The sequence below is a fragment of the Amphibalanus amphitrite genome, unplaced genomic scaffold (genome assembly GCF_019059575.1).
Source record: "Amphibalanus amphitrite isolate SeventyFive unplaced genomic scaffold, NRLGWU_Aamphi_draft 000032F_arrow, whole genome shotgun sequence".
In the NCBI taxonomy this organism is placed as follows: domain Eukaryota; kingdom Metazoa; phylum Arthropoda; class Thecostraca; order Balanomorpha; family Balanidae; genus Amphibalanus; species Amphibalanus amphitrite.
In genome coordinates, this window is record NW_024881528.1 from 390311 (window position 1) to 416489 (window position 26179).

At 51.6% G+C, this 26179-nt stretch overlaps 1 protein-coding gene across 7 annotated transcripts in view; it reads right to left on the reverse strand.

Annotated features, from left to right (window-relative positions):
• LOC122368312 (zinc finger protein 1-like) overlaps nucleotides 1–24414 on the reverse strand; it is a 135820-nt gene extending 111406 nt beyond the window's left edge. For 3 of the 7 annotated variants that reach the window (XR_006254215.1, XM_043342165.1, XM_043342156.1), the window contains exon 1: nucleotides 24107–24414. Coding sequence is in view for 4 of the 7 variants with exons in the window: in XM_043342165.1 (XP_043198100.1) it covers nucleotides 24107–24185 (79 nt within the window). In the remaining 3 variants the exon portion in view is untranslated. Of the gene's footprint in view, nucleotides 1–296; nucleotides 625–24106 lie in introns of those variants that run through there. The other 4 variants (XR_006254214.1, XR_006254213.1, XM_043342129.1 and 1 more) reach the window with 4 other exon arrangements.
• Between the last annotated feature and the right edge of the window lie 1765 nt (nucleotides 24415–26179).

The following is a 26179-nucleotide window of genomic DNA, read 5'->3' on the forward strand; positions in this document are numbered from 1 at the left end:
GTAGGAAATAGCACAGCAAGGTAAGATCAGCACAAAACTGCAAAGAATTTCTTTATAGGGATTTGGGGCTCCCACAAAGTGACAAGTTTCGCTGCCCCTCCACACTTTTCGTGAGGTTCCTACGCCCATGATGAGGTCTATAAACTAAGTAAAATAACACGATTAAGCGGGACTGTCTGAAAAAGATGATAACAATAACGTAAAAGGTATAGCTAGACGCAAATGAGTATTGAGTACAACTTACCGATACCAAAATGAGCACAGATATTCAGCATCCAAGTGAGAATACTGCTTACCTGCAAATGGTTCGAAGGTAATGAGAGCGAGGCCATCAGAGGTTGCTGCTTCAAACGAGCAGGAAGTGGAGAATTGTCCTCGCATTGGTGACGCACTCATTTGTGAGATGCTCATCGCGCTTTTAAGTAGGCCGATGGTTCACTTTAAGCAAATAGTTTTAAGTTTTAATTGTTGAAGTTTTAACAGCAAACGCACAATTATATAGCATATACAGTGCTATAACTGTGTCGTCCTATTTTATGTGGCTCACTACAGATTGCACACGGGAGCCCCAAGATACTATCACAGCTAACTGACCATAACTGACGCGTCGTCGCCCCGGTCATTGAACCTTGGAACACCTGAACAGTGGCCAATTAAGTGGGTCGCACGAGTGTCAATGACCTCACCTGCGAATGATCAAAGCTGACAAGAGCCAACACTCGTGCACACATCAGTTTGGATCCGCGACTGGAACAAATACGGCCACAAATAGCAGCAAGCTCCGCTTTCTGAGCAGGCACAAATTATAGTGCAAACTCCCAAGTCCATGGAGTGCAGCGTCCAACGATGAGTGCTAAGTCGGTCAATTCTTCCAAACCACGAGCACGATATGAATAATAATGCAGTTGATAGAAATGCTACCGTTCAAATATTTGCAATCATCCATCGTTCGCAAATCACGTCATCAGTAAGAAATAAGAATGCTTGAGATGCAGTTCCCGCGCCGGTACACAGACTCCCTCCCTCCCCCTCCCCACGGCACGGCCCGTCCCGGCTAGGCTGGTGACGTCATGAGCTGTCAGCCGCGGCACATGTGGCGGGGCCCGTCACCGGCCTCCTGTGAGCGTCCTCGGGCCGGGCGCCACCGCTCCTCCTCCGCCGCCCTCGGCACTTTCTCACGGCCGCCTCGAGAGCAGCGCTGGATGACGTATGGCACCTCGGGAGAGCGCCGATGAGTGGCAAGCTCAGCTGGTGTTTGGAACTTGTAATTACCGCGGAATTAGCGAGTGGGCCGCGGCGGCGCCCGTCGTCAGGCGCACGGACCCGTCTCCCACGCCTGAGAGACGTCGACCAATGTGTGTCGTCCGGGAAAAGTAGCTGGAGGTGAGTGGTGAAAAGTAGATGCTACAGGTGCACCTGCGCCCCTTCAGGTCAGACCAGCTCGCCGTCACTTCATACGCATGCCCCATGGCCCATGCCCCCAGTCGTGATGAATCCTCACACAAAAACGGCATTGCGGCACATTATGGAAAGACCTCCATAGAGGAATTTCTCTTCTCAACGAGCCGAATCCCCATTTGGGTGAGTTTGGGTTTCAGCGAGTCCACTGAATGACGACTGTTCACAAAGGGGCGAACTCACTAGGGGCCGCGGGGAGGCGCCGGCTCATCTATATGAATCATACAGTGCCTTCGTTAGGCAGGTTTTTAGCGGTCGCGCCGCTGTAACCTGGTAAGGTGGGCTGCGGGCCGCGCTGGAGGGGAGCCGCGGCCGTGGGAGGGCCGCACGGGCGCTGTGACGACCGGCGGCCCGGTGCGGCGCGGCGGTGAGCGCCGGGGGGGGGGGGGGAGGAGAGGGGACGGTCCGCCGGCGCGGCGGTCGGACATCCAGTCAAGGTGAGCGGCGCCATCTTCGCCGGTCGGGGAGGGGAGCGGGCAGCGGCGGACACCGGCCGAGTCAGGGCGGTGCGGGCGGCCCCACCGCCGCCCCGGCCGGCACACCGGCACGACGGGGGACGAGCGCACCGCCTCGGCAAAATGTCCGCCGGCCGCGTCCATGCTGCCACCGCCTGCTGACTCATGTTTTATACATGCCCCGGCCGCGCGGTGGGCTGACGAGCTCTGACATCAGCGTGCCGCTGGCTGACGTCGCCGGCGCTGATGCTGCTGACGTGGCTGACGCAGAGGTGAGCGGAGAGCTAGGTGCTGAGGTGAGGTGGGCGGCTGCAGGCTGCGGCCGCTGACGGGAGGCGTTGAGACACGCCTGCTGGTCCGGGAGGTCACAGGGCGACCGGTGGGAAGGACCAACGGGTGCGGTACCTGGCGCCAAGTGAACACGTAATGACTGGTCCATGACAACAGCTGAGCCAGCAGAGCAGACAGAGTTAGATCAGCAGGGGATTCCACCGAGGGTGACTCCCGGCGAGCCAGCGGCCCCGTGAGGTCAGCCGGAGCGGCGTCCTCTCGGTAGGATATGACAGCGCGACGCAGGCCCGGCGCTGCGGCGGTACAGAGCAGGAAGCGGTTCATTCGGCCCAGTTTAGGAGCGGCGTGCCGCGCCGGCCGGGCTGACCGCAGCTGGGCTCGCCGCGGCAGTAAACCGCTCCGGCTCCGCCTGGTTCCCGTCACCGCCGCAGGAGGGGGCGTCGGTCGCCGGTCCCATCCTGTAGTCCAGAGATGGTGACAGGACGCTCACGGCGGCCCGCGGTGGTCGCAGAGGCGGCTCCAGAGGGCGACTTTGAGGGCATGACGTTGGAAATGGAGCCCGCAACATCGCACTGGACACGTCGCATTGACCAGAGCCAGGGTGCAGATTTCAGGGGCCATCTGCCCGAGAGGTTCAGCGCTCGGTAATCGTCAGTGTGCCCAGGGGATCCATAAGGTTGATCGTTTTGCAATGTTTTGCAATGTATCGCAATGTCTAGGTAAGTCTACGTGCTTTAAGATGCTTGACTCGTAGTCACAAACTCAGGCTGTGATCGGTGAGGTTCTTTTTTTGCTGCAGGCCGACAGGTTTGCACGGTTCTACTTTTTCATAAGCAGATGCATGAGCATCAAACTGAGATTGAAGGTTCAGACTCCCATAAATACACCGACGAGGCCCAAACATTGAGAGAGTCAGGTAAACCATCAGCCATCCAACCAACTGACCCGGTGAGTCGTATCATCAGACCTGTCTGCTGACTAAAAAAAAAAAACATGTTGCCGGTCATTGGCTCAGCTTTAGCTTTTGGATAAGGAGCTTGCAAAAATAAGCTGAAAAAGTGCAGACTTCCATAACGGGAGGGCAGTACCGTCCTACTAGCATTTATGCACCTTGAACGATATCATAAGCATCATGTCCAAACGGTGACCGGGTTCAGACCTTGCACCCAGCCTCCGCGGAGCCCCTCTATCCCCGCCGCTCCCTATCCGCCATCAGTCTGACCTGTTCGACCGGAGAGCACCGCCCCCCCCGCCCCTGCCTCCCCCCCGCCGGGGATGAGGTAGCTTCCTTCCGGTCCGACGGAGGATCGGCAAAAACGTCTCCACGTCCAGCGTGGGCGATCCGTGCCGCGCGCCCTGTCCGATTTGTTACCTTCGACTCGACACGTTCAATCTGCATATCGAGGTGAATTAATCATGAAATAAATGGTGCCGATCCGGCGGCGCGCTGGGCCATTACGGTAGATACACCTTGGCCGCTGGCAGTGTGCCCATATCAATAGCGCTGGCCGGTGGCGGACGACCTGGCGAGCGCCGAGCGCCGGAAGGAGGGAGACGCCGGCACGGGGGGAGGACGGCCACGGATAGGGAGAGGAGAGAGATAGAGAGCAGAGGGGAGGGAGGCGCAGTAGGAACGGGAAGGAAGACGGGACAGGACGGGAAGGAAGACGGGACAGGACGGGAGAGCGAGCGAGCGACAGGGCGACGCGGAATCGAGAGAAGGAAAGAACCAAGCGAGGAAATTGAGAACGAAGAGCGGACTACGGTGGGAAGGCAATGGGGGATGAGTCACAATGGGGATGAGTCACTGATGAGTCACTGAGTACTCAGTGACTTAGGGCCGGACAAAATACAGAGCCATGCTCGAGGCATCCTTGATGCAGTTCACCGCCACAGCGAGAAAAATTCTCACTTGGTGACACAGCACAAAATAAGAGAATCACGATAAACCAGCCTCAGTCGGGACCTCCAAAACAAGCGTGTCCCGCCCTCTTTTTCGCCCTCCCCGTAGGTGCGCGGGGTGAAAAATGATTCTCTGACAGGTAGAAATATGCAGCGTCGACATTCCCCAGCGTCGGGTGCTGGCAGCCAGCTGGCCCACCCCGCCGGAGGGGGGGGGGGGGGTAGCACTGGCCGGTCAGGTGTGGTTCGCGTACCTGGCCCCGACAAAGGTCAGCTGCATCGTAGGAACGGTGCCAGCATCAACATCACACCGGGAGCAAGGTTCAACACGGCTCGTAGCGCTGCAACCAGTTACGCGCGAGGAATTACGGGAAAGTCCCCCGCATTGCAGAGGCTCAGGAAGAGTCACCAGAGGAAACACCATACACCGCTTCACTTTAGGTGATTAAAAGTCATCAGTAGATTTTTTTTATGGAAACGATATTGATGAGTGTTTGATAAGAATATTAACAAATATGAATTTAGCCTGCCAAAAGTTGTACCTCTTTCGTTTGATTGTCATATCACTACATACACGTACAAGTTCAAAGTCACATTTATTCGTCTAACAAGCAAAACCCATCGTAAGTACTTACCTACAGAGACGAGCCACTACGCCCGAGCCCTTGCCTCCACCCGTGACACCGTCGGCATTCAGCCCCAAAGCCGCTCCTTTAGGCAGTCGGGTCCAATAAAACGGTCCCAATGACAGCCGCCAGTCGGTCGCATCTACCTTGAGTTAGCAGATCCTATCATCAAAGGACGTCGTCACTGGGCGCAGGTTTGCAGTCAGCGCCGGCCGCCAGGTCTATTGAGCGACTTCGGACCGACTCAGCACGCCGGTGGATCACATTTCTGCGCCTCCTTCCACACCGGGCCGCCCAGGAACGCAGCTGAAAAAGTTCCGCCGCACCCGGCGCTGAATGTGCGCTCAGATGCGGCCGGGCGCGGCACGCTGTCCAAAGTTGTCCTGACAAAAAGTTGCGCCTTCAAATTTATCTTCGCACGCGTCACATAAGCCGGTATATCGCGAGTGAGCGCGGCCGCACACAAGTTGACGCGGCGGCGCCGATTTCGGCAAGTTTCCCGGTACAATCGGTCTCGATCGAGCGCATTCCTCGCGCAAATGACGTCATTCCCAGTCGGCGTGCGCCCCGGGAGCTACCTGTAATCCCCCATTTTCCATATCATCACCGCGCGCCCTCATATGGAGATGCCACCGGCGCCGGCGCGCTCTTTATTGGCGCGCTCTTTGGTATACCTGCAAGTCATCAAGACGGCAGCCATTGTCTGATGAACGGCAGGAATCCCAGACTCCTGTCAGGCCATATTGGCGGGAGCGAGAGAGCAGATTTGGTCGCTTTCTCCCTACCTCTGCCTATGGGAAAAGGGAAGATGACAAAATGGAGAAACAGCTGGGGTGGTTATCGAAAATCAGAAGGCGTTTTTTCTTAGAAACAGGTACTCGATAAAATGTTGCACGAAGTAAGCTAACTCCTTAGTCCTTTGCGCATAGTAGGAATATTTATAGGTAATGGATCAATCTTACCGAAGAAGCGAAACAATCCACGGCCCGTGGAATGTTTCATCTCTCCAACATTCCCATTTCGGAAATGGGATGCTGTTTTTTGAATGGTGTGTCCCATCCCATATCTTCATACAAACGTTCTGATAATCTGACAACGTTTCAACATATCGATCAGCGTATAAACCGGGTATAAACATAGAACGAGACAAACTTAGAAAGAGATACGAGTCCAGCTTTAAAACGTGCCGAAAATGATAAAACGCCTCCACACACCGGGCAGCGAACCTGGCGGGACAGAGCACTAGATAAATTTATTCCCGCTGCATTTATTCCCTGCTGATAAACACCAGTCCACCATATTTACATAAAAAGCTCGTCTGCCGGGTGCGTGTGGCTCGTGGCCATTGTGCCGAGCCGACACACCTGGACCCGGCGCCGCTCCGTGCCCCGGGGCGGTCGGACCCCCCACCAGGCGGCCGGGCCGGCCCCTCCCGTCGGCGACCCAGCCCCCTCCCCTCCCGGGAGCTGCAGCTGCATAGCGAGCCAATCCTGCACCGGCTCCGAAAACACCGCGGAAACAGGCGCTACCTGCGCCGGGCAGGCAATAAAATTACCCGTGCCGCTCGTGAACCGCATCTCTATCATCGTCGGCGTCGACGCGCCGGCCGGGTCGGGCCCGACGCGGCCGACGGCGCCGCGAGAGCGGGCTGTTGTTTTGATCCGCCGCCGACCTGCGCGCCGCCGGCCCCGATCAAATCGCCCCCGGCTATCGCTGGGTAATAGCCCTCGGCTATCAGAGGCCGGGAGTGGGCGCACCTTCTGAGGGGCGGCGCCGGGCCCGGTGGCGTGGTGAGTGCTGCTCGTGCCCCTAATCAGACGAGCCTGTAGGTATGACGGTGACCGCAGCGGGCGGGTGGAGGCGGGCAAGCAAATACACATTCCTCTCTGCAGGCGGCCACCGCCAGAAACCTGACCTTATAATCTCAATAGGAAGCGGTACCGGCTGGGTATGTAAACGGAGCGGCCACGGAGCGGCGCCGGACGGAGCGGCCAGCCGAGGGCAGCCCGAGCCCCAGCCGGCACTGACCGGCCTGTGTTTGTTTGGAGACAGCGCAGTCACATACCTGCCGACGTGGACAGCGTCCTCGCGGCGGCGGCGGCAGGACAGAACCGCACTGGACAGAGGTGCGGGACTGGGCGGGTCAGTACGGTGGACACTGGACACTGAACAGTCAGTCCTGAGTCTGTAGAATCCAACGCCTGTGGAAAATAACAGAGGGCCAGCCACACCAAAGCAGAAAGTAAAAATTAGAAAAAAGAAAGGAGCGATGAGGAAGAAAGACCAAATAAATAGGTATCCAGAAAGAAAAGAGATACCGCATGGACACTCGGTTTCTTAGATATCCGCTAGAATCGCCGTTTGAATAAATTTGTCATGTTCGAAGCTTCCTGCTGCTGATATTCTGCACGGCCATTTAGCCACTACTAGTGGTGTCAATCGGTTACCAAAATTTCGGTATACCGATACCGAACCAAAACCGATTCGGTATTCGGTATTATATACCAAAAGCATTTGGTATTTTGTCGGTATCATGAAAATCAACTACTACCATAAAAGATTTGAAAGCATTTTTGATAAACCTTCTGAACTCAAATTTGATTTGCTAAATGACACTGGATGAAGAAAAAATGGCAATCATGACACATTTCTCCCAAATGCATGATGTCCTAACAAATGGGCAAACACATTAACTGTATATCAAATACATCAGTCTACCAATGTTAAATGGCAAAGTTAACAGTGTTAGCAAAGTCCAATACCATGAGGATAATTATCTTACAAAGAAAGCCAATGTGCATGACATAAACATGAATTAATGTTTAACTCACTGTATGCTGGAAAACATACTTTAACTACCTTTCTCAAAATTTCCAAAGCATTTATTAGCAACAAATTTGACTTTGTTTTGAGGAGTCTGTGATTGATCTTGACCTTGTCTTGCTCTCCATTTCACTGCAATGCAATTACATTATCCAAAATCCTGTTAAATACAGCACTAGCTTCACCATTATCATCTAATATTGAAGGCAGCATTTGCCACTTCATCATCACCCCACAAATCTTCAGCTTCGCTAAACTTCAAAAAGCCTTGTACATAGTGAGCGATCCTGTCATGATCCTGTGGATAATTTATTTTCTTCAATTAGTGTTCTCTTTCCTGCTCTTCTCAACAGATACAGATCGCTAGCAATGTAATCATAAGCATTCATAAAATTTAATTGGTTTTTGGCTTGATTCGCACACAGCGGTTTCAAAACTGAACACATCTAAAAACATTTCAATGTCGCAGCTGCGCCAAGTACCGATGTAGCTCAATAACTAATTGAAAATAATGAAACTTTGTTTTTCTGGTACCTCATTTTTCAGCAAAATTGGCCTACAATCTTTCTTGAATTAACTTTAAGATGTCAAAATTTATGCAAGGAATTTTAATTTAAATGGACTTAAGCAAAAAAGAAAAGAAAAACTGTATTTTATACAGTTTAATTGGTTTAATGCAAATGGCCGCCGCCTCTAAGGCCGCCATTATGGAAGAGATGACACGTGACGTGTGTCAATGCTTCCGTGAAATTATGGACATTTTACTTAGAATTCATCGCGATATCATTACAGTGGTGTCTGCTATCTATCAGTGTGCCTCGTAAGTAATTATTTATCAAGTTTTGTTGTGTTAAACATTTGGTACGAAGAAAAATTGGCTGCGTCAGTATCGTCACCAATCACCATGCTACTTGGGTTGAACTGTAGGTATATTATGGGTTTTGTTTACATTAATAGTGCAGCCCAAAGTGTAGCCCATCATTGTCAATTGGGTCACCACTTTTGGATCATGATAACACACTTAACCCTGTCTTGACCGGACTCGAAATGAATGACTTGAATTGAAAGAACGTTTGATGGTTCAGGCTTGGACAAGATTCAGGGTTCAAGTTATTGTTCTTCTAACACCTCATTCAGATGACTTGAATCCACATTCTAGTTGAATAACTGACCTGAATATTTGTTGATAGTTACAAAATACAGTTATAAATGCTTTTTTGCAATGCAAATAATTAAGAGATTGCCTGATTTGTTTTGTTACCTTATTTGAAAGTATTAGGTACCTTTCAAGGCTTATCATAATTTGAGAACTCGCCACTGCCACCTCTGAACGGACTCACAAGTCACAGGCCGAGCAGAGCTGTGCGTGGGCCGCCGCACCGAGTGCCCCGGGCAGCGCCGGGGAGCCGCCGCCTCCCTGGGTGCCGGGGAGCCGCCTCCCCTGGGCGCTGTGCGATGCGTGACTACAGCACTGCCGGCGGCACGGTCGCCGCCGGGGCGCTTTGATTTCCGCAGCATTTGCCTCCCAACACGTTCCAGCCATCTTTCTGACTGTGAAAGGTGAATTCGGGGCGGACCCAATTTGGGGTGTTTGATTTATATTTCCCGGGGGTTATTTTTAGTGGCGCTGGCCCCCATTCTACCTAGCCTCCCGCGGGAGGGCGGTCTGTCCCAGAAATAATGAGCCCGCTTCAACCCTATTACAGGCCGGCGGCGACAAAGGGCGCGGCTGCGGCTGCGGAGTCGGCGCTGGCAAGGCCACTCACCGCCCTGCGCGGCCAGGCCCGCAGGTAGCCGCGGCCCGACCGACACTGTCGCAGGGGCGCCCGCACACCAACAAAGACGACCCACGGCGCGCTGGGAGCGGCACAGCCAGACAGCCCACCGAGCGCGCCCTCCACCTGCCCCGTCCCACCCCGCACCGCCCTGAAACACAATCCTCAACAACCGCTTTTGATGGTCCATGCGACAACAGAGAATGCGAGCCATTCAGAAGTGCGGCGTCCATTGTGCACTACGAGTAATCATTTGAGTTGACGTCAAATTCAATCCACACCGCGCCGCGACCATGGGCGCAGTGAGCCGTACAATTACCTCGGCGTTCAATCGCATGAGCTCACCTTGTCCGAGTAAAATGGAGAGAACGGACGGCCGAGGATCACGCGGCAACCGGAGCCAATCCAATACAGTCCGTCTCACCGCCCGACAGCGCTATTTGGGGCCGGCCGTTCTGGGCAGGGCTTCGGCGACTCACTCGCAGATGGACGGACTGGTGCTTGGGAACAAATGTCGATCCACGCCCGCAATCTGTTCTCACTGACCGTGCGAGTTCAGGCCGTCATCAATGCTGCATGCGGGATATCAAACCAGGGCTCAGGTTCACGTACAGGCGAACGTGTCGCCTGGTAGCCCGCCACTCGGGAGATGCTTTCAGACAAGTGGCGTGGGCGAATGACACAAACTCCTCATTTTCAGGCTTAAAAAAGACCTTCCAACAAGCCTAAGGTAATTTTCAACCGGCGCTATTTCGGGCCTGGCCTGAGACGGTTTTTTTCTGGAACAGTCAGCTGACTGAAGGTGCCGGCTCAGGTCGTCTCCACTACGCATGGGACACAGGAAACTGACGGTGGCGATAGAGCCACCAAGACGGGGAGGGGGACAGGACACCGGGGCGCCGCCCGGAAGTGGCGGCCCAGCGGTATCGGGCGGACAGCGGACAGCGGACAGCGGACAGCCCGGGTGCCAGCCGGGCGGTCGCGCCGCACCACCTGCGTCCGTCGGATGGTGATGCAGGACGCCGCTGACGGCAGGGCTGACAGTGCCGCCGCCGGGCCGGGGGCTCCCTGCTCAGTACGTACCTAGTAGGTAGGTACTGTCGTCAACAACTCCCGCACTGTTGCTGGCTATTTGGTGCATTTTTAGGCCTATCGCGGGAAATAGCAATGCTCGCAATTATACCCATATACCTAAATAACAAGAACTATGCATATGAGCATGATTTCATTCGCGGTCAAATTTTCACGACATAAAATCATCAAATGAAAAATAAGACAGAACAAGAATAAAGAGGTCTTGACCAACTTTGCAGCACAAATGAGCCAGGGACTGCAGAACGAAAGGGCTTCCAAGACGGCACAGGTGCACTAAAAGGCACAAGGGTGCATCCTTGTGTTTTGATTCAGCAATGGACTTGGCTTGAGTCAGCTACTTTTCGTTTTTTTGAAGGTGAAACCGTGCATATGAGACATTAGCGAGACGACCAGTGTGATAAAGCTAGGATTGGTAGGTGGAAGGGATGAGGGATGAGTTTAGGCACACAGGCGGTGTTGACAAATGGCAGGAGTGGGTTTGGCGGTGGATTTGACTGTTGTCACTGCATGACTGTGAATGTAAAGGTGACAGTAACGGTGACTGTGACGGTGCCGGTGTCCCGCGCTGGTGTCTGAGTCTGGACAGCGTCGCCTCCCGAGCAGCCGCAGAACCTGACAGGTAAAAACAATCAGCCGCACCGGCCACCGCGCTGCACCGGGCCGCAGCGACAGGAGAGGGGTGTGCCGGCCGGCACTGGGAGCGCCCACCGACACCTGACGAAACCCGCTGAGCCAACAGTCGTCCGTTGATACGGCCGCATACCTGGCGCCCGACGGCCGTAGCATGACAAGGTGTGTTCTGCATGTCTTCACTGAGTCTTCGCTGCTTAGTGTATACATACGCCGTATGCATCTATCGCTAATCGCTGTGCACAGTTCGCGGCCCATCTTTCCCCTGAAGCGTCAGTTTGGCCGGTCACCAGAGGGCGGGCTCTGAAGCTGCTGTAGCCCCTGAAGCGCTGTCCCTATCAGTGACAGTTTGGCCGGTCACAGGCTCAGCTCAGGTCCGGTTGGTCACCCTGGGATGACGTAACACCATTCCTGAGCGCCGCCGCAGCGCCCGGCACGGGATGTTGAGTCACGCAGTTCTCAGTCACAGTCACAGTCGTCAGTCAACATGCAGTGAATATATAATAGGTCGTCGCTGTTCCACGTTTATCTAAAACGGTAACTAGGTACATGAGCTGCGGTGAATTCACTATTTGTTTACACTTTTCATTGGAGAACGAATTCATTTTATGCGCATTTATGAGTTTTTTTCTTCTCTTCTTTTTTAACTGGCAGGCAGGCCGTTTTGACCAGTTTTCAGCACATACCGCGCAAAACAGGCCGGGTGACAAATTTCACCATCATCCCTGGCCTGTCCCTGACCTGATAACCACAGCCATTTACTTCTAGCAATGAGCGCCACTGGAGCCGTCTGCTCCTCGCCATGGAGGGGCACGCCGCACATGCCGCCCAGACCTCAGTCCAGCCCGCGCGCTATTATTCTGTGCGCGACCGCAGCAACGCTCACCCATCCCGCACTCCGGTCACATGACGGTCACGTGACCAAAATTATAACTCATGTATAACGGTCACATGAACGCGGGTCATATCAGCAAGAGCTTGTAGCTTCGTATGTCGAATCTTCTCAGCTGGTGTATGTACATACTTTTTGATGTCTATGTAAACGGTTTATCGAGACAAGATGATAGTTTCACGCAGTGCGAGCCCTTCATGATCTGTGATTGTTGATAAGCAATGGCTTTAAAGAAATGTTGCGATAAAAAATTGAACAGATAGCTATTACCAGATGAACAGATACCCTTTTAACCTTTACCTATTACCCTTTTACCTTTACCTATTACCCTTTCCGCCGATGCCTTAAAAATCAAATGAATGTCAGTAGCCACCCTAGGAACGTCTTGACCTCTAAATTCATCAAAGTGAGTTTTTAACTTTTATAGTCACTAAAATCACGACGAATTAAAACAACTTAATGATAATCAAAGCTTTCCAGGCCATTATCTGAGCAGTGAATGTTTAAATCTACCTGACCTTTTGTGTTGAAGCAGGAATGCATAAGTTCACTGTGCATCTTTCGCCCTTCTCAGATCCCACCATCGCGGTCTGAATCTCGGACTTTGTCGTCACCGGTCAGGACGGAGGGGCAGGAGACACCACGAGGCTGGACAGAGCACGAAGAGCGGCGAGGGAGGGAGGGAGGGAGGGAGGGAGAGAGAGAGCCGCGGGGGAGGCACCTCTGGCCGGTGACTCGGCGCGCACGGTCATGTGACAGCCTGAGAGGATCCAGACGGACGCCTGTACTCCGCCGACCAAGGTAATTATAAACAAAGGTCGGCTTTATTACGGCGCGGCGCCGGTGAGCGCGCCACGCCGGACGACCTGGAGCTCGGCGGACCTGAGGCATGCACACAGAAAAATATTAACACCGTTAGCGGTGTAATTGCACAGTACATATCTGAGCACTTGAGGAAAGTTAATTTAGTCCCTTCCCCGCTTAAATTACTCGCGCTTCTAAATGAACACCAGGAAGAAGGTAATAGAACAGTGTTAGGAGGGTTGGGTGTTTTGCTACATGTAGTAAAACACCCAACCCTCCTAACAGTGTTCTATTACCTTCTTCCTGGTGTTCATTTAGAAGCGCGAGTAATTTAAGCGGGGAAGGGACTAAATTAACTTTCCTCAAGTGCTCAGATATGTACTGTGCAATTACACCGCTAACGGTGTCAATATTTTTCTGTGTGTGTGGTGGGCGGACCTGGGGCTCGACCTGTGGGGCTCAGTGGACCTCGGACTCTGCGGACCTGGGGCTCGGCCTGTGGGGATCTGCGGACCTGGGGCTCTGTGGATCTGAGCATCTGCAGACCTAAAAAGAAAGAAAGGTCTGAGAAGAAAGAAAGGTATTTCCTTTCTAAGAAGAAAGGACATTTGGGGTGTGCGAGCCTGTGGTGGAAGGAGTTACGGATGTCAACCAAAAAAATTTTCCTTCCACCGATCTCCGTGACCCCCTGGCGTTTGCCGGTGTCCACGCCAAACGGCTTACACAGGAGAAATGGCCATCTTTGTGCATAACACGGCCAATATTGGTTTATTTTAGTTCAGCTGCCGGTGTGGCGGCGGCCAGCCGGCCGGCGTCAGCGCGGCGTTTTGTGATGAAAAGGAGCGCGGCTTTGTGTTGGTCGCGCCGGTCGCCCCGGGCGCTGCTCAAAGGTCAGCACTGCCGTCAGAGAGCACCGCGACCGGCCCAGCCGTCGGCATTCTGTCCAGGCCTCGGGTCGCGCACCTTCCAGACAATCATAGGCATACATGATCCTCTGTCGCAGTGGCATGGGAGTCATGCCGAGAAATGAGTGCTGATCATCGGTGAAATCAAAATAAACATGGTTTCAACTCAACGTCGATGATTCTCGTTGACTGGGTGAGGACTGCGATGATTCATTCGTGCTTACCAGGACAGAGGATGCCAGCTTGCTGATCGGTAACGTTTCGCTCCCGACCATCATAGTTTGGCAGGTCCGCTTCTCTTCTCTCTCTCTCTCTCTCTCTCTCTCTCTCTCTCTCTCTCTCTCTCTCTCTCTCTCTCTCTCTCTCTCTCTCTCTCTCTCTCTCAATCCCTCCCTCCCTTCCTCCCTGCTTCCCCCGTCCCTCCACTGACCGCAGCTCCTGCCGCCCTCGGCCCCGACCAGCACGACCCACTCCGCTGTCGTTATCAGTGGAGCAGCCAGCCTGCATCCGGGCCGTGCTCACTGCCGGGCCGGGCCGCGCCGGAACGCTGTGCACTGCCGGGCCGGGCCGCGCCGGAACGCTGTGCACTGCCAGCTCTTCTCAGTGCGGCCACCCTTCAGAAGAGGTACAAACCCAGCAGAAACCGTACAGAAGTCGGCACCGAGCCTGATCTGGCCGCCCGGCACAGAAGGAAGTCCCGACAGTCGCCCCCTGGGCCCTGTCTGCCCCCCCCCCTCCCCCACATCGAGGGGTCGACGGCAGAGTGGCGTCACTCGGTAACTCCCCAAATATGATGTTCGCCTCGGCTGGATGACGCCAAGTGGTAGCGATCTGTCTAGGCTCCTCTGGGCAGCCCTCCCATTTAGTATATTACCGATAAGAGGCTTTTAAATGGTAAAGCTGCTGGCAATTTCGCTGAAAAATGGAGGTGTTTTCACTTTCCAATAATCCTGTCCAATCTTTTGGTCATGATGGATCAAACAGGTTCAAACGTCACGGCTCCAGCGGCGTATAACACAATTTGGACGAGGACTTCTCAAAAGTGTACACATGCTGCTGGCTATGGGCGATCAAATTTAAGCGAGGAAAAAGATAAAAAATGGAAAAGTGGTCTGTTTTCGACTCAGCAGCTTTCGATTAAACTATTAAAGCATGTTTGAGATGGCAAATTATTTCTTGCGCACTGAGTGTGAATTAGGATGAAACGACATTGTTTCATTCCAATCTTACTTAATAAATTTCAAGTTGTCTGTCCATCCGTCAGCCTTATGTGTCTTCTTGCGCCGGAACGGCGCCGCGTATCGACGTGAAATTTATTGGGCAAAAACTTTGGGTGGGGCGGACCATCGTATCAAAAGATGGGCGCAATCGGACCACGGGTGCGGCGTCAGCGCGTGCATCTCTGCCCCAGGCTGGCCGAGGCCGACGCCGAGCAGAGAGCACGCGCTCTAAGCTCATTTTCTTCGCTTGCCAAACTAAGTGAAAACGATGAGAGCCAGCTCGGGAAGTTAACTCTGTGGATTTAAAGAATACAGGTTTTCGATTAGCATCAGGTATAGGCGCAGGTACAGGTATTAGGTTCAGGTTTCACCAGTAAATAAAATAAATTTATTACCGAGCAAGTGAAGCGAGCAAAGTGCGAGCGAAGCGAGCAAACTTTCGGATCTGCAGCGCTCCTCGAAAAGCGCATATACCTACATGCCTACCATACAGCTAAATGAAGTAAGTAAACAAACTTAACCCTACTGGCATAAACATACAAGTTTTAACAACCAAACTAATAATCCCCTTAAGCATATGTATATCTCGAATCTATACAGTTATCGCGTAAACCTGTATTCTAGGCCGGCCGGCCGTGGTCACGCTTTTGCGGGGCATATTTCTCAGCAACCACTTGACCGATTTACATGCGGTAATTTTTGTAGGGTAGCTTCATTCTTTCTACCAAGTATTGGACTATTCCCGATGTACGTGGGTGACCACCTATGCACGTGCCACGTGCAAAACGAAGAGGTGTTGGTTTTGCAACAATTGCAATATCTCGGTAACTACTGGGCCGATTGCGCTGAAAGTTGGCATGTAGTCTCTAATGTGTCTCAATGCTTCTAAATCCTCTGCCGCTCATTCTCCGTCACTATCCACCCTAATCTGTGTTTTCATTTAAGAGTAGCGAACCAACTTTCAACACGGCATTGCCGTACAGTATGCACTCAGGCGGCTATAACCGCCAGAAGCGACATTGTGGTACAGTATGCAATCAGGCGTTTGATAGTTCTGCCACCTAGCGCGTAAAAGGAAAGGTTGGGCGGCGGACACGACATTGCGGTACAGTATGCACTCAGGCGGCTTTATTCGCCAGCACCGTCATTGCGGTACAGTATGCAATCAGGCGTTTGATGGCTCTGCCATCTAGCGCGAAACAGGGAATGGTGGTGTGGCCACGCAATGGATAGTAGCCGGTTCACGACGGCCATCTGGTAAGTACAAATTTGGTGCAGGTTTGGTGCGATTAGGTTCAGTGTGTTTCTTAGCAGCCATCAGCTAGGGTTACATTAATTGCTTATAGCTATTCCTGCTTTTTCATAGTATCAGACATTATTATCGATCAACCCTATTACTGGTGGGGGGATGGGGGGGCATCGGCCCCACCTGTAGTATTTTTGCTGTCGATGGAAAATCGCCTTAGGGGTTCGAAATTTGGCGACTTTTCCTCAGCTAGAGGCGTATCCAGGATCAGTTTCTCGGGGGTAAATCTGGTCACACTTAAAACAAAAATAATTTCAAAACGAACGTGTCCATCTGTATGTGTGCATATGCCCTAGAGACAGTATTGCGGTACAGTGTGCATTCAGGCGGTGATACGGCAGACGCGGCACTGCGGCACAGCGTCCATTCAGGCGCTTGACGCTCCTGCCATCTAGCGAGTAAAAAGGAATGTTTGGGCGGCTATGCGAGCCGCACTTATTAGGTAGGTATGCGCACTCGATTACCTACCTGGCAATCTTCAAGAGAACAACCTTTCACCATTTACAGCATTAATAATATCCATGATATTGAACAAACGAATGTGATAGAATTCAATTAGAGTAGTTTACAGTGCTCATGTTAAGAACGTAGGTATGTTATGTTACGACTTACTGGTGGTTATAGGAATGCACTAGAGTAAGGTTGGAATAGAGCCTATGAGTAGGGTATGGGTAGGGTGTAGGTAGGGTAGGACATGTATATGGGTAGAAAAGCGCTTTTTTGCGGCGTTCCCGATTGGCGGCGGGCGGGCGGGCAATGCGGGCGATTTTCATTTTTTTATGGCGTTTGCGGTTGGTGGCGGGCGGGCGGGCGCACGATGCGGGCGGTTTTCATTTTTTCGAGGCGTTTGCGGTTGGCGGCGGTCGGGCGGGCGGTTTTCATTTTTTGCGGCGTTTGTAGTTGGCGGCGGGCGGGCGTGCGATGCGGGCGTTTTTTATTTTTTGCGGCGTTTGTGGTTGGCGGCGGGCGGGCGTGCGATGCGGGCGGTTTTTATTTTTTTGCGGCGTTTGCGGTTGGCGGCGGGCGGGCGCGCGATGCGGGCGGTTTTTATTTTTTGCGGCGTTTGCGGTGTTGTTTGCGGTTGGAGGCGGTCGTTTTTACTTTTGCGGCGTTTGCGGTTGGCGGCGGGCGGGCGGGCGCACGATGCGGGCGGTTTTCATTTTTTCGAGGCGTTTGCGGTTGGCGGCGGTCGGGCGGGCGGTTTTTATTTTTTGCGGCGTTTTTGGTTGGCGGCGGGCGGGCGTGCGATGCGGGCGGTTTTTATTTTTTGCGGCGTTTGTGGTTGGCGGCGGACGGGCGTGCAATGCGGGCGGTTTTTATTTTTTGCGGCGTTTGCGGTTGGCGGTGGTTGGGCGCGCGATGCGGGCGGTTTTTTTGCGGCGTTTGCGGTGTTGTTTGCGGTTGGAGGCGGTCGTTTTTATTTTTGCGGCGTTTGCGGTTGGCGGCGGGCGGGCGTGTTTTTTTTTTTAATAACTCAATGTCCAAACCTTTGGATTCGTAGTGCTCCTCGAAAAGCCATCCCTACCTACTATACAATTAAGAGAAGTAACTACCAAACACAACCCTACTTATATAAACATACAAGCTTTGACAACCAAACTAATGGCCCCATCAACAGTATCTATCCAAACATACAGTTATCGCGTAAACCTGTATTCTAGTCTTACTTAATAAATTATAAGTTGTCATCATCGCTGTGTCATGCCTTATGTGTCTTAAAGCGCCGGGACGGCGCCGCGTATCGACATTAAATGTAGTGGCCACAAACTTTGGGTGGGGCTGACCATCGTATCAAAAGATGGGCGCAATCGAACCAGGGGTGCGGCGTCAGCGCGTGCATCTCTGCCCCAGGCTGGGCGCGGCCGGCGCTGAGCAGAGAGCACGCGCTTTAGGCTCAGTTGTTCGCTTAAAAAAAACTGAGTGGAAAGCATGAGAGCCGGGAGGTCGTTGACCTTTGACAACGAAGGCCGACACAAGGCACCGCTCGCCAAGAGGATTCGCCAGTAAATACAATTAATTTGTTTTTGCAATATCTCAGCCGTTTCTGGGCCGATTTAGCTGAAACTTGGACTGTCGGTGGTAGTGTAGTGTAGGGTAGGGTAGGGTAGGGTAGGGTAGGGTAGGGTTAGGGTAGGGTAGGGTAGGGTAGGGTAGGGACAAGGGGTAGGGTAGGGTAGGGTAGGGTAGGGGTAGCCGGTAGGGTAGGGTAGGGCAGTGTAGGGGTAGGGTAGGGTAGGGGTAGTGTAGGTTAGGGTAGGGTAGGGTAGTGTAAGGGTAGGGTAGGGTAGGGGTAGGGGTAGGGTAGGGTAGGGTAGGGTAGGTTAGGGTAGTGTAGGGGTAGGGGTAGGGTAGGGTATGGTAAGGGTAGGGTAGGGTAGGGTAGTGTAAGGGTAGGGTAGGGTAGGATATGGTAGGGTAGGGTAGGGTAGGGTAGGGACTAGGGTTAGGGATTGGTAGGGTAGGGTAGGGGTAGGGTAGGGTAGGGGTAGGGAGGGTAGTGTAGGGTTAGGGGAAGGGTAGGGTAGGGTAGGGTAGGGCAGGGTAATGTAAGGGTAGGGTAGGGTAGGGTAGGGTAGGTTAGGGTAGGGGTAGGGTAGGGTAGGGTAGGGTAGGTTAGGGTAGGGGTAGGGTAGGGTAGGGTATGGTAGGGTAGGGTAGGGTTGAATTGAGTAACATCCTAACTTACAAAGGGCTCGAACAACTCGCATGCATCACCATCATGCTTTACACTTTACAGTTCAATTAAAAGCAGTTACCCAGTTCTTCACAAATAATACCAATAAAAATGCAAGTTTCTACACCCAAACTAATGCATCCGTTAATCATACATATCAAAACTTACAGTTATCGCGTAAACCTGTACCTCTAGTCCCTACTAAATTTAGAATATTCTGCTTTGCCCTTGAAATTGCCACATTAATCTTTCTTTGAACGAAGTGAGTGTATTTCATTGAAACAAATGTAAGTGAAGTAAATAACAACGGCGTTTAAAAAACTTAGAAGTGTTTTTTTTTTTAAATGGGAATGAAACCAAAACAGAGGTAGTAGGTATACAGATAGGTAAAGCAAAAGTGCACAAAGACCCCCAGGCCAGCGTTACCATTTCGCTTCTACGACTGAGCTGCATCGTACATATATCTGGAAAGTCGCCAACTTCTCGTCGGGATCTACATGAATCTCTTAGGTTATAAACATTCTTATCGGGGTCCGCGTGGTACCCTGCAATAAACATGTAACATTCCTCACTGGCGCTTCGAATCAGCCGGGCAAACTTTTGTCCAATAAATTTACATGTCTCAGCCAATTACCATCGTGCGGAAAGACGAGCGAATGGAGTGCCGCTGGGTACGCCGAGAAAACTGCGACTGAATGCACCAGCACATGATGAAATTTATAACTGTTCTAAGCAATGCTTCCTATTTCAGGAAGTGAAGTGCCTCACTGACTGAAGCGATATGCATAACCTTACAACACAAGTATTACCATACCTACACGAATAAACGAAGTGCAACCCGTAACTTGGGTCAGATGTTTTGCGCAGGGGTTTTGCGTACCTAGGAAGTGAGCACCAACCTAACTTAGTGGGCGCTTAAAGGGACAGTATCATCGAAAAAAAATCCATGTATGGAGCTGATTTTTTTTTACTAGCATTTCTTATTTTTCTGAATCAGAAAAACATAGTTTGAGGACCGAACTCGGTGAAAAATATTGCAACCACATTTCATTTTCATGATTCATTTTCATGAGCGAACCACCACTATACAAGCATGGCCGCCAGTTTGGAAGCATGCAAAATTACTACAGAACTGGCGCAGATAATACATTATTGACGCTACGCTTACGCGGTCGTTCTTCTGATTGAGTTGTCCTTAGGGAGAGGTAGCCTTAGGTATTGCCTATAAAAATATAACGTGACAATTGGAGGGAGTGACAATTGGACGTGACAATTGACAATGGGAGAAAATATCACGTGACAATCACGTGATAAACGTCATACATTGGAGGGAGATTGTGATTCAAGCTGGAGGAATTCCTTTGTTGAGCCGCTAGAATCCGAAGGAAACAGCGGAAATTGCCTACGACTATTTAATGAATTTAACGGTGATGAATAAGTGCGAAAAACGTTTTGGCTTTATAAAATTTGATGAAATGACCAGGGTAAAAGTTTTATTACTGCCGGTCAATTCAAAACGGCGCAAACATTTAAACAGTGAAGATAGTGAAGCACGATTCAAAGTGTGGTACACCTTTCGTACTTTGAGCGGCGATAGCGTGATAACGGTGTGGAGCTTCGAGGATCGGTCTTCAGTTCCCGGACCAGAAAGGTGGGGCCTATGCAATGTCAAATTTCATCAAAATGATGATACTGTCCCTTTAATCGGCTAGGGCAAAATTCAAATTAGCAAAAACGTTAATATTGACGGAATGAGTGATACGTTAACTCTATGTTGGCCGCGGAGAACACCACTGAGCCAATTTGGCTCGTCACGCCGGTAAGTCGGGTTGTGCGCAGTGCCCGATCAGTGACTGCGACTGGTGGACGGTTCGGGTGACGCCGGGGCTCTCTGCCTCATTGTGCATTCATTGGTTCAGTGCGGCGGCTGTTTTGGTACAGCTATGCATTCCAGCTTAGCCGGCTGACCGGTCACGGGACCGAGCGAGCCGGGTGAGGCCGCAGGGGTCACCGACTGGCCAAAGTCCTCTGCCCGGCGCACGGGCACATTGGGGCACAAAAAGCTCTGTTTATGCACCGGACGCCGGACGGCGGACGGCGGAGAAGTGCGGTCGAGAGAGACGGCACCTCGCAGCGCAGGCAGACGAGCTGGCCACAGCACACGGCCCGCTCAGAGAGGAGGGCCAATCTGCGCAGGTCGGCTAGATGCGCACCGAACGAGGGCCACCGAGCTGACAGAAAACGTGACCTAAGGGTTTGCCGCGCAGTGTCTTGTTTCTCACTGAAATCGTTGTGGGCTAAGCTGGTTGCAATGTACATTATGTAGGGTGTATTTTTCCTGTTTAGATAACTGGCCGCCTTCCCAGCAACTGATTATAGACTTTTAAGTAGCTTTAAACGACTCGACAGCTCTTCTTGGCAAAACATTGTTCGTTAAATCGACCAACGAGGGTACGTTCTAGCTTTCAGTTAGGACATTTTTCGAATTTGAAGATCAGCAAAAATAACCATGCATGATACATATGTAAAAGCAAAATTGCATTAACACATGTTCAGTTAACTACACAATTCAAAATGCCCTAAGCTGTTATTTTTTTTTGCGTCGCTGTGCACTCGTCGCTCTTTATCGGGAAAAATATGACAAGAACACGAGCAACGTCAAAGAGATAATGCAAGTACGATGTAACAATTTGACCAGGGATTTAAGCAGTTCTTTGCGGCTTCTAAGGAATGCAGTGGCCTTTAAATTTACATGACCTTTGAAGCGAACAGAATAAAGCCAATACCATCGTTCTTTGCAATCGTTCCTTTGTCATGCGATTTTTGCATGACAAAGCGCGAAAAAAAGAGCGCCAACAGTGAGCAGATATATCTGAGAAGGCGCGTTTCAGCGCCTTGTCCGTTCGACAAGCAAGGATTTAGAGCAAGGTTAGCACCCGTTCCCTGACGGAGCTTTGCACGGGAGCAGCATGGTTAACGGCCCACACGGGAAGAGCCACGTCCACTATCTCGTTTACCTACACCATGGGTTACCGCGAAAGGTCGACTGGTGACCGGTCGGGCCGTGGTCTGCACTGGCACGGGGCACCGGGTCCCGTGGGACAGTGTTCCCCCTGTGACCGCTGTCCCATCCCGGGGACAGCGGCCTGCCGCTCGGCCCGTCGCTGGGTGCCCGGTGGCCGCCCAGAGAGAGCCGCGCGGGGAGCAGAGACACGCGGCCGCCGGCCGGCCGGCCCGCTGGCCACAGGCGCGCTCCGATCGATCCCACGAGGGGCACGGCGCCGAACGTGACGTCACCTGCTGCCGCCGGGGGGACCGGGGGGGGGGGCGTCACGGCACATTGTGTCCGCTGGCTGCCGCGCGGCCCGCTGGCACACCGCCCCGCGCAGAAAACTGGGGTGGAATAGGGAAACCCCGAGGGCGCATCGTGGCGACGGTGACCGAGACATCGCGTGTCCAGCGGTCACCACTGGATCAACTAGGTCAACCTGAACAACGGCAAAAAGACACCGCGCGCTGAGCGCCGTCAGGCCCAGGCAGCTGGGTCACCATCGCGCCAACATTAGCCGAGCGCCGCCGGCCGGACTGGCAGCGTGACCTGGACAGTCACCGTGTCCACGGTGACCCGCCCCCGCGGCAGACACTCAAACGCCACTCGTAGTGAGACCTCCTCAGCACTGGCTAAACGCTCTGGGGCCTGCTCCTGTGTTCTGTAGGTGAACAATAAACAACAAAGTGCAGTTATTTTGTCTATGTGAAACATTTATGGATGTTCGTAAGAACAAAACACCAACAATCATCGACTTGAAGCAACCTACAGTATTGTGGTTTCAGAAATTCAGTTTTATATGAAAAACGCTTCTTTTTATCATATCTAAAAAGTTATCAAAGTTAAGTTAGGCAAGTCACCAGCATCAGGCAACTAATAACTAACAGGGGAGTGGCGTTACTCGTTGGACGGTCCGGTACGACTGAAAAAGGTTGCCATCTATCAAACTCTTATTGGCAAAACTTATCACCGAAAAAGTCATTTTCTAAGCTGCATTCATGATCACTTCCAAAGAATTAGACGAGACAAATTGCTAGGCTGGAAATATGAACGCACGTCGATCTAATATGGCAAAATATATCCATCGAACAAATACTATTTAAGAAATTTTTTACAAAATCTTGAGCGCAATAACACGACGATTTATAAATGCTTTTATGCTTGTTGCGACTACCATGGCCTTCCATTTCCTAATAGACATATACATACTAAAGATGTTATGAAAGGGATAAGGTGGCACCACATAACCTGCAAATAAATTTACTAGCTGTTAGCAAAAGGTTCTTTGACAAGCTCAATTTAGTAACAGCGCATGCCTCTGAAGCGTGACGCATTTTCAACCTGGAACCTTTCTCATGAGACATAGCGCGCAGATCCCAAAAGGCCAAACAAACAGTAGGGTTGTTCATCATTCCCAAAACAGCACTAACACTGAAAGAAAATAAAAAACCTAAGCTGCTTTGAGGCACACAAAATAAAATGAATTTATAGGTATTCGGCATGGTGAAGAAGAGTGTTCCAGGTTAAAAGTATTGATATTCATATTTTGAGTCGCCTTTATATTGTTCACAAACATGACTTCGAAAAAAAGCTGTTTTAGCATACAAGTGGAGTTAGTTAATCATGCCGAGCCAGTTGCATACCAATACAAATTTCAATTATTTTTTAATTCCCAGAATAGATCAGGATTCATTTCTTTCATCGTTCAATACCTACCTACCTACACATGCACGCTCAGTCACGTCCATCCCAGATGCGGTTCGCATAGGGTTCATTGTTCAGCAGGGCGAGATATTATCTAAAAATACAGTGCTGTGACTGCTGATATGTAAATATTCAAATGCTGTCCCCAACGGTGGCGACCATAAATGAGCGCTGCAAATGCATCTCTGGCGTAGAGCCAAAATTAAAAAAAAATCAAGCCGGGTGGAATATAAAATAGAACCAAGACATGTGAGACCGTTAAACAGTGGCTATTCACCTCATCACGTGGGTCTCGAAGGTCCTTCAGTGTCGGGAGACACCAAGGACACTCGAGACCCTCCAAGGCTCAAACCGGGGGGGGGGGGGGGGGTTGCGGCGCGGGCGGGGCGGGCGGCGGGCGGCGTTCGGCCCGCGCGCGCAGTGCGATGCGCCGCACCAGCCGGCCGGCCGGCAGCCCGCGAACAGCACCCGTCCCCGGCAGCCCTCTGGGTACTCACCGTTCTTTCGTTGCGGCTTGGCCTGCTTGCGGCGGGCGCTGGCGCCGGCTGGCTTGCTGCCGATGGTCTCCGTGTTCATGGCGATCGATGTGACGGTGGTCGGGCTCACCGGTAAGCGCTGAACGAGCGACCTCGGCCGGCGGCCGCGCACCCTGTCTCCCGCCAGCTGCTGCGACCTGGCTCCGCGTGCCGGCTGCGGCCGCGCTGCTGCCTGCTGCTCCTACACGAACGTCCGCCGGCTCCCCTACGTGCCGGGCGCGCCGCGGCTCTGGCGGCACGCACACCTTTTACCTTGGCCGCCGGCAGAGACAGTGGAGTGTTTGCCATTGGTGGCGGGTCGGCCGCTGATTGGCCGCCGGGCCGCACCTAGCAGGTTAACTCCGCCCCCCGAGCCGGCCTGGCGCCGCCGTGTCCCGCCGAACACCCGGCCAATCAACTGCCCACCGACCCCCCCCCCCTCCCCGGGGCGGCCGGCCGGGGGGGGGGGGGGGCGGGTACCTGGGACAACCACAGGTGCGATGGCTACTGGCCATCGTGGCCCGACCACATACCGGAGACGGACGTGGCTGCCGCGCATTTGCTGTTATGGATTGGAATTTATGTGCTAATTTAATTTATATATGCTAATAGTGCTAATTAGCATATATAAATTAAATTAGCACATAAATTCTAACATAATGCTAATAGTGCTAATTTATTTCAAGTGTCCGATCCAGGGTTTAAAAAAAGTTGTTTTTTAGTGGCCAGTGTTACATTTTCAAAGTATCTGCTGTATGCAGGAAAAAATTATATGGCCTTCTACTTACTATTTATCATTTATACCTATTACATATTCTGGTTTATTCTCGTATTGATCTCTAAAATATACCATTTAGATTAGCCTTTAAATTGCTGTATGGATGTGATCGGATGAAAAGATAACATGCTGGGGCGATCCGATACAACAAAAAGTGATAGAAAAATTGAGTGAGAGTGTGTGGAAAATTGAACACTATTTTACATACCAAGAGTTGACTGGGGATGATGAATATCGAAGGTTTGGTTGTTAATCCGGACTACATATGTCGCTAATATTTTACATATAGAGAATAAAACCTATCAAATAATTTTAACCCGGCAGGCGGTGGGCCTACCAGCCACCTTCCGCGCGGTGGGGGGGGGGGGGCATTTTTTTGCCCCCCATCCGTATCTCCGAAACTACTGGACGGATCCGCAAAATTCAAACGGCGTTCGATAGCCCTGTCAAATTTGTCTAGGGAAACCAAATTTCATTGACCTCGGGGTCACCGATGACGTCACAGGTCAGGTCAAAGATAAAATGTTTCACCGTTCACGGGGCTTCTAGGGAAAGCGCTATAACACCGAGTAAAACGCATTTTGTCGAAAATCAGCGATAAGGCGTCAGTTGTCTAGTACATATGTTGCTATTAGAGGTCACTGGTCATACCAGGTCAGGTCACAGGTCAGGTCACCAAAGGTCACCAAGGGTCACCACATGAGCCCAACTTTACTAAGGTTATGCGATGCATGTTTTATGGCCAGTTTTTCATTTCCAACTCAATGGTGTTGGTTATAAGACCATCAGGTACGGCTTAGGTCACTTTCTGGTGGAGGTCAGGTCAAGGTCAGGTCAAAAAAGGTCAAATTTCAAAGTTGATATTTTTGCATAAAATGGGTATTGATTCGATGCAGCTCGCCACGGGGAGTCTAATGGTGGTCTTTGTTTTGCGTTACGAGGTCTAGAATTGCTAAAAATTGAGTTTGAAAATTTGACGTCATCAATTTTGAACAGTTTTTCGCTATAACTTGGCCAAAAAAAAGAGGTATCGATCTCAAATTTGGTATGTAGATAGAAGGCGGTAGGGACTATCACATATATTCCGTTTTTTTCGAAATTCAAAAAACTTTTGGGATTTTTTGGCTATTATATTCAAAAAATCTATTTTTTGATTTTTGGGGGTCAAAATTAAAAATTCGAAAAACCGAAATAGCAGTTTTGTAGCCCTTTTGATTCCACACCTTTTATGTCTGAAACATTTTTCTGTATTTCTAAAGCTGTAGGCCTGACAGCTC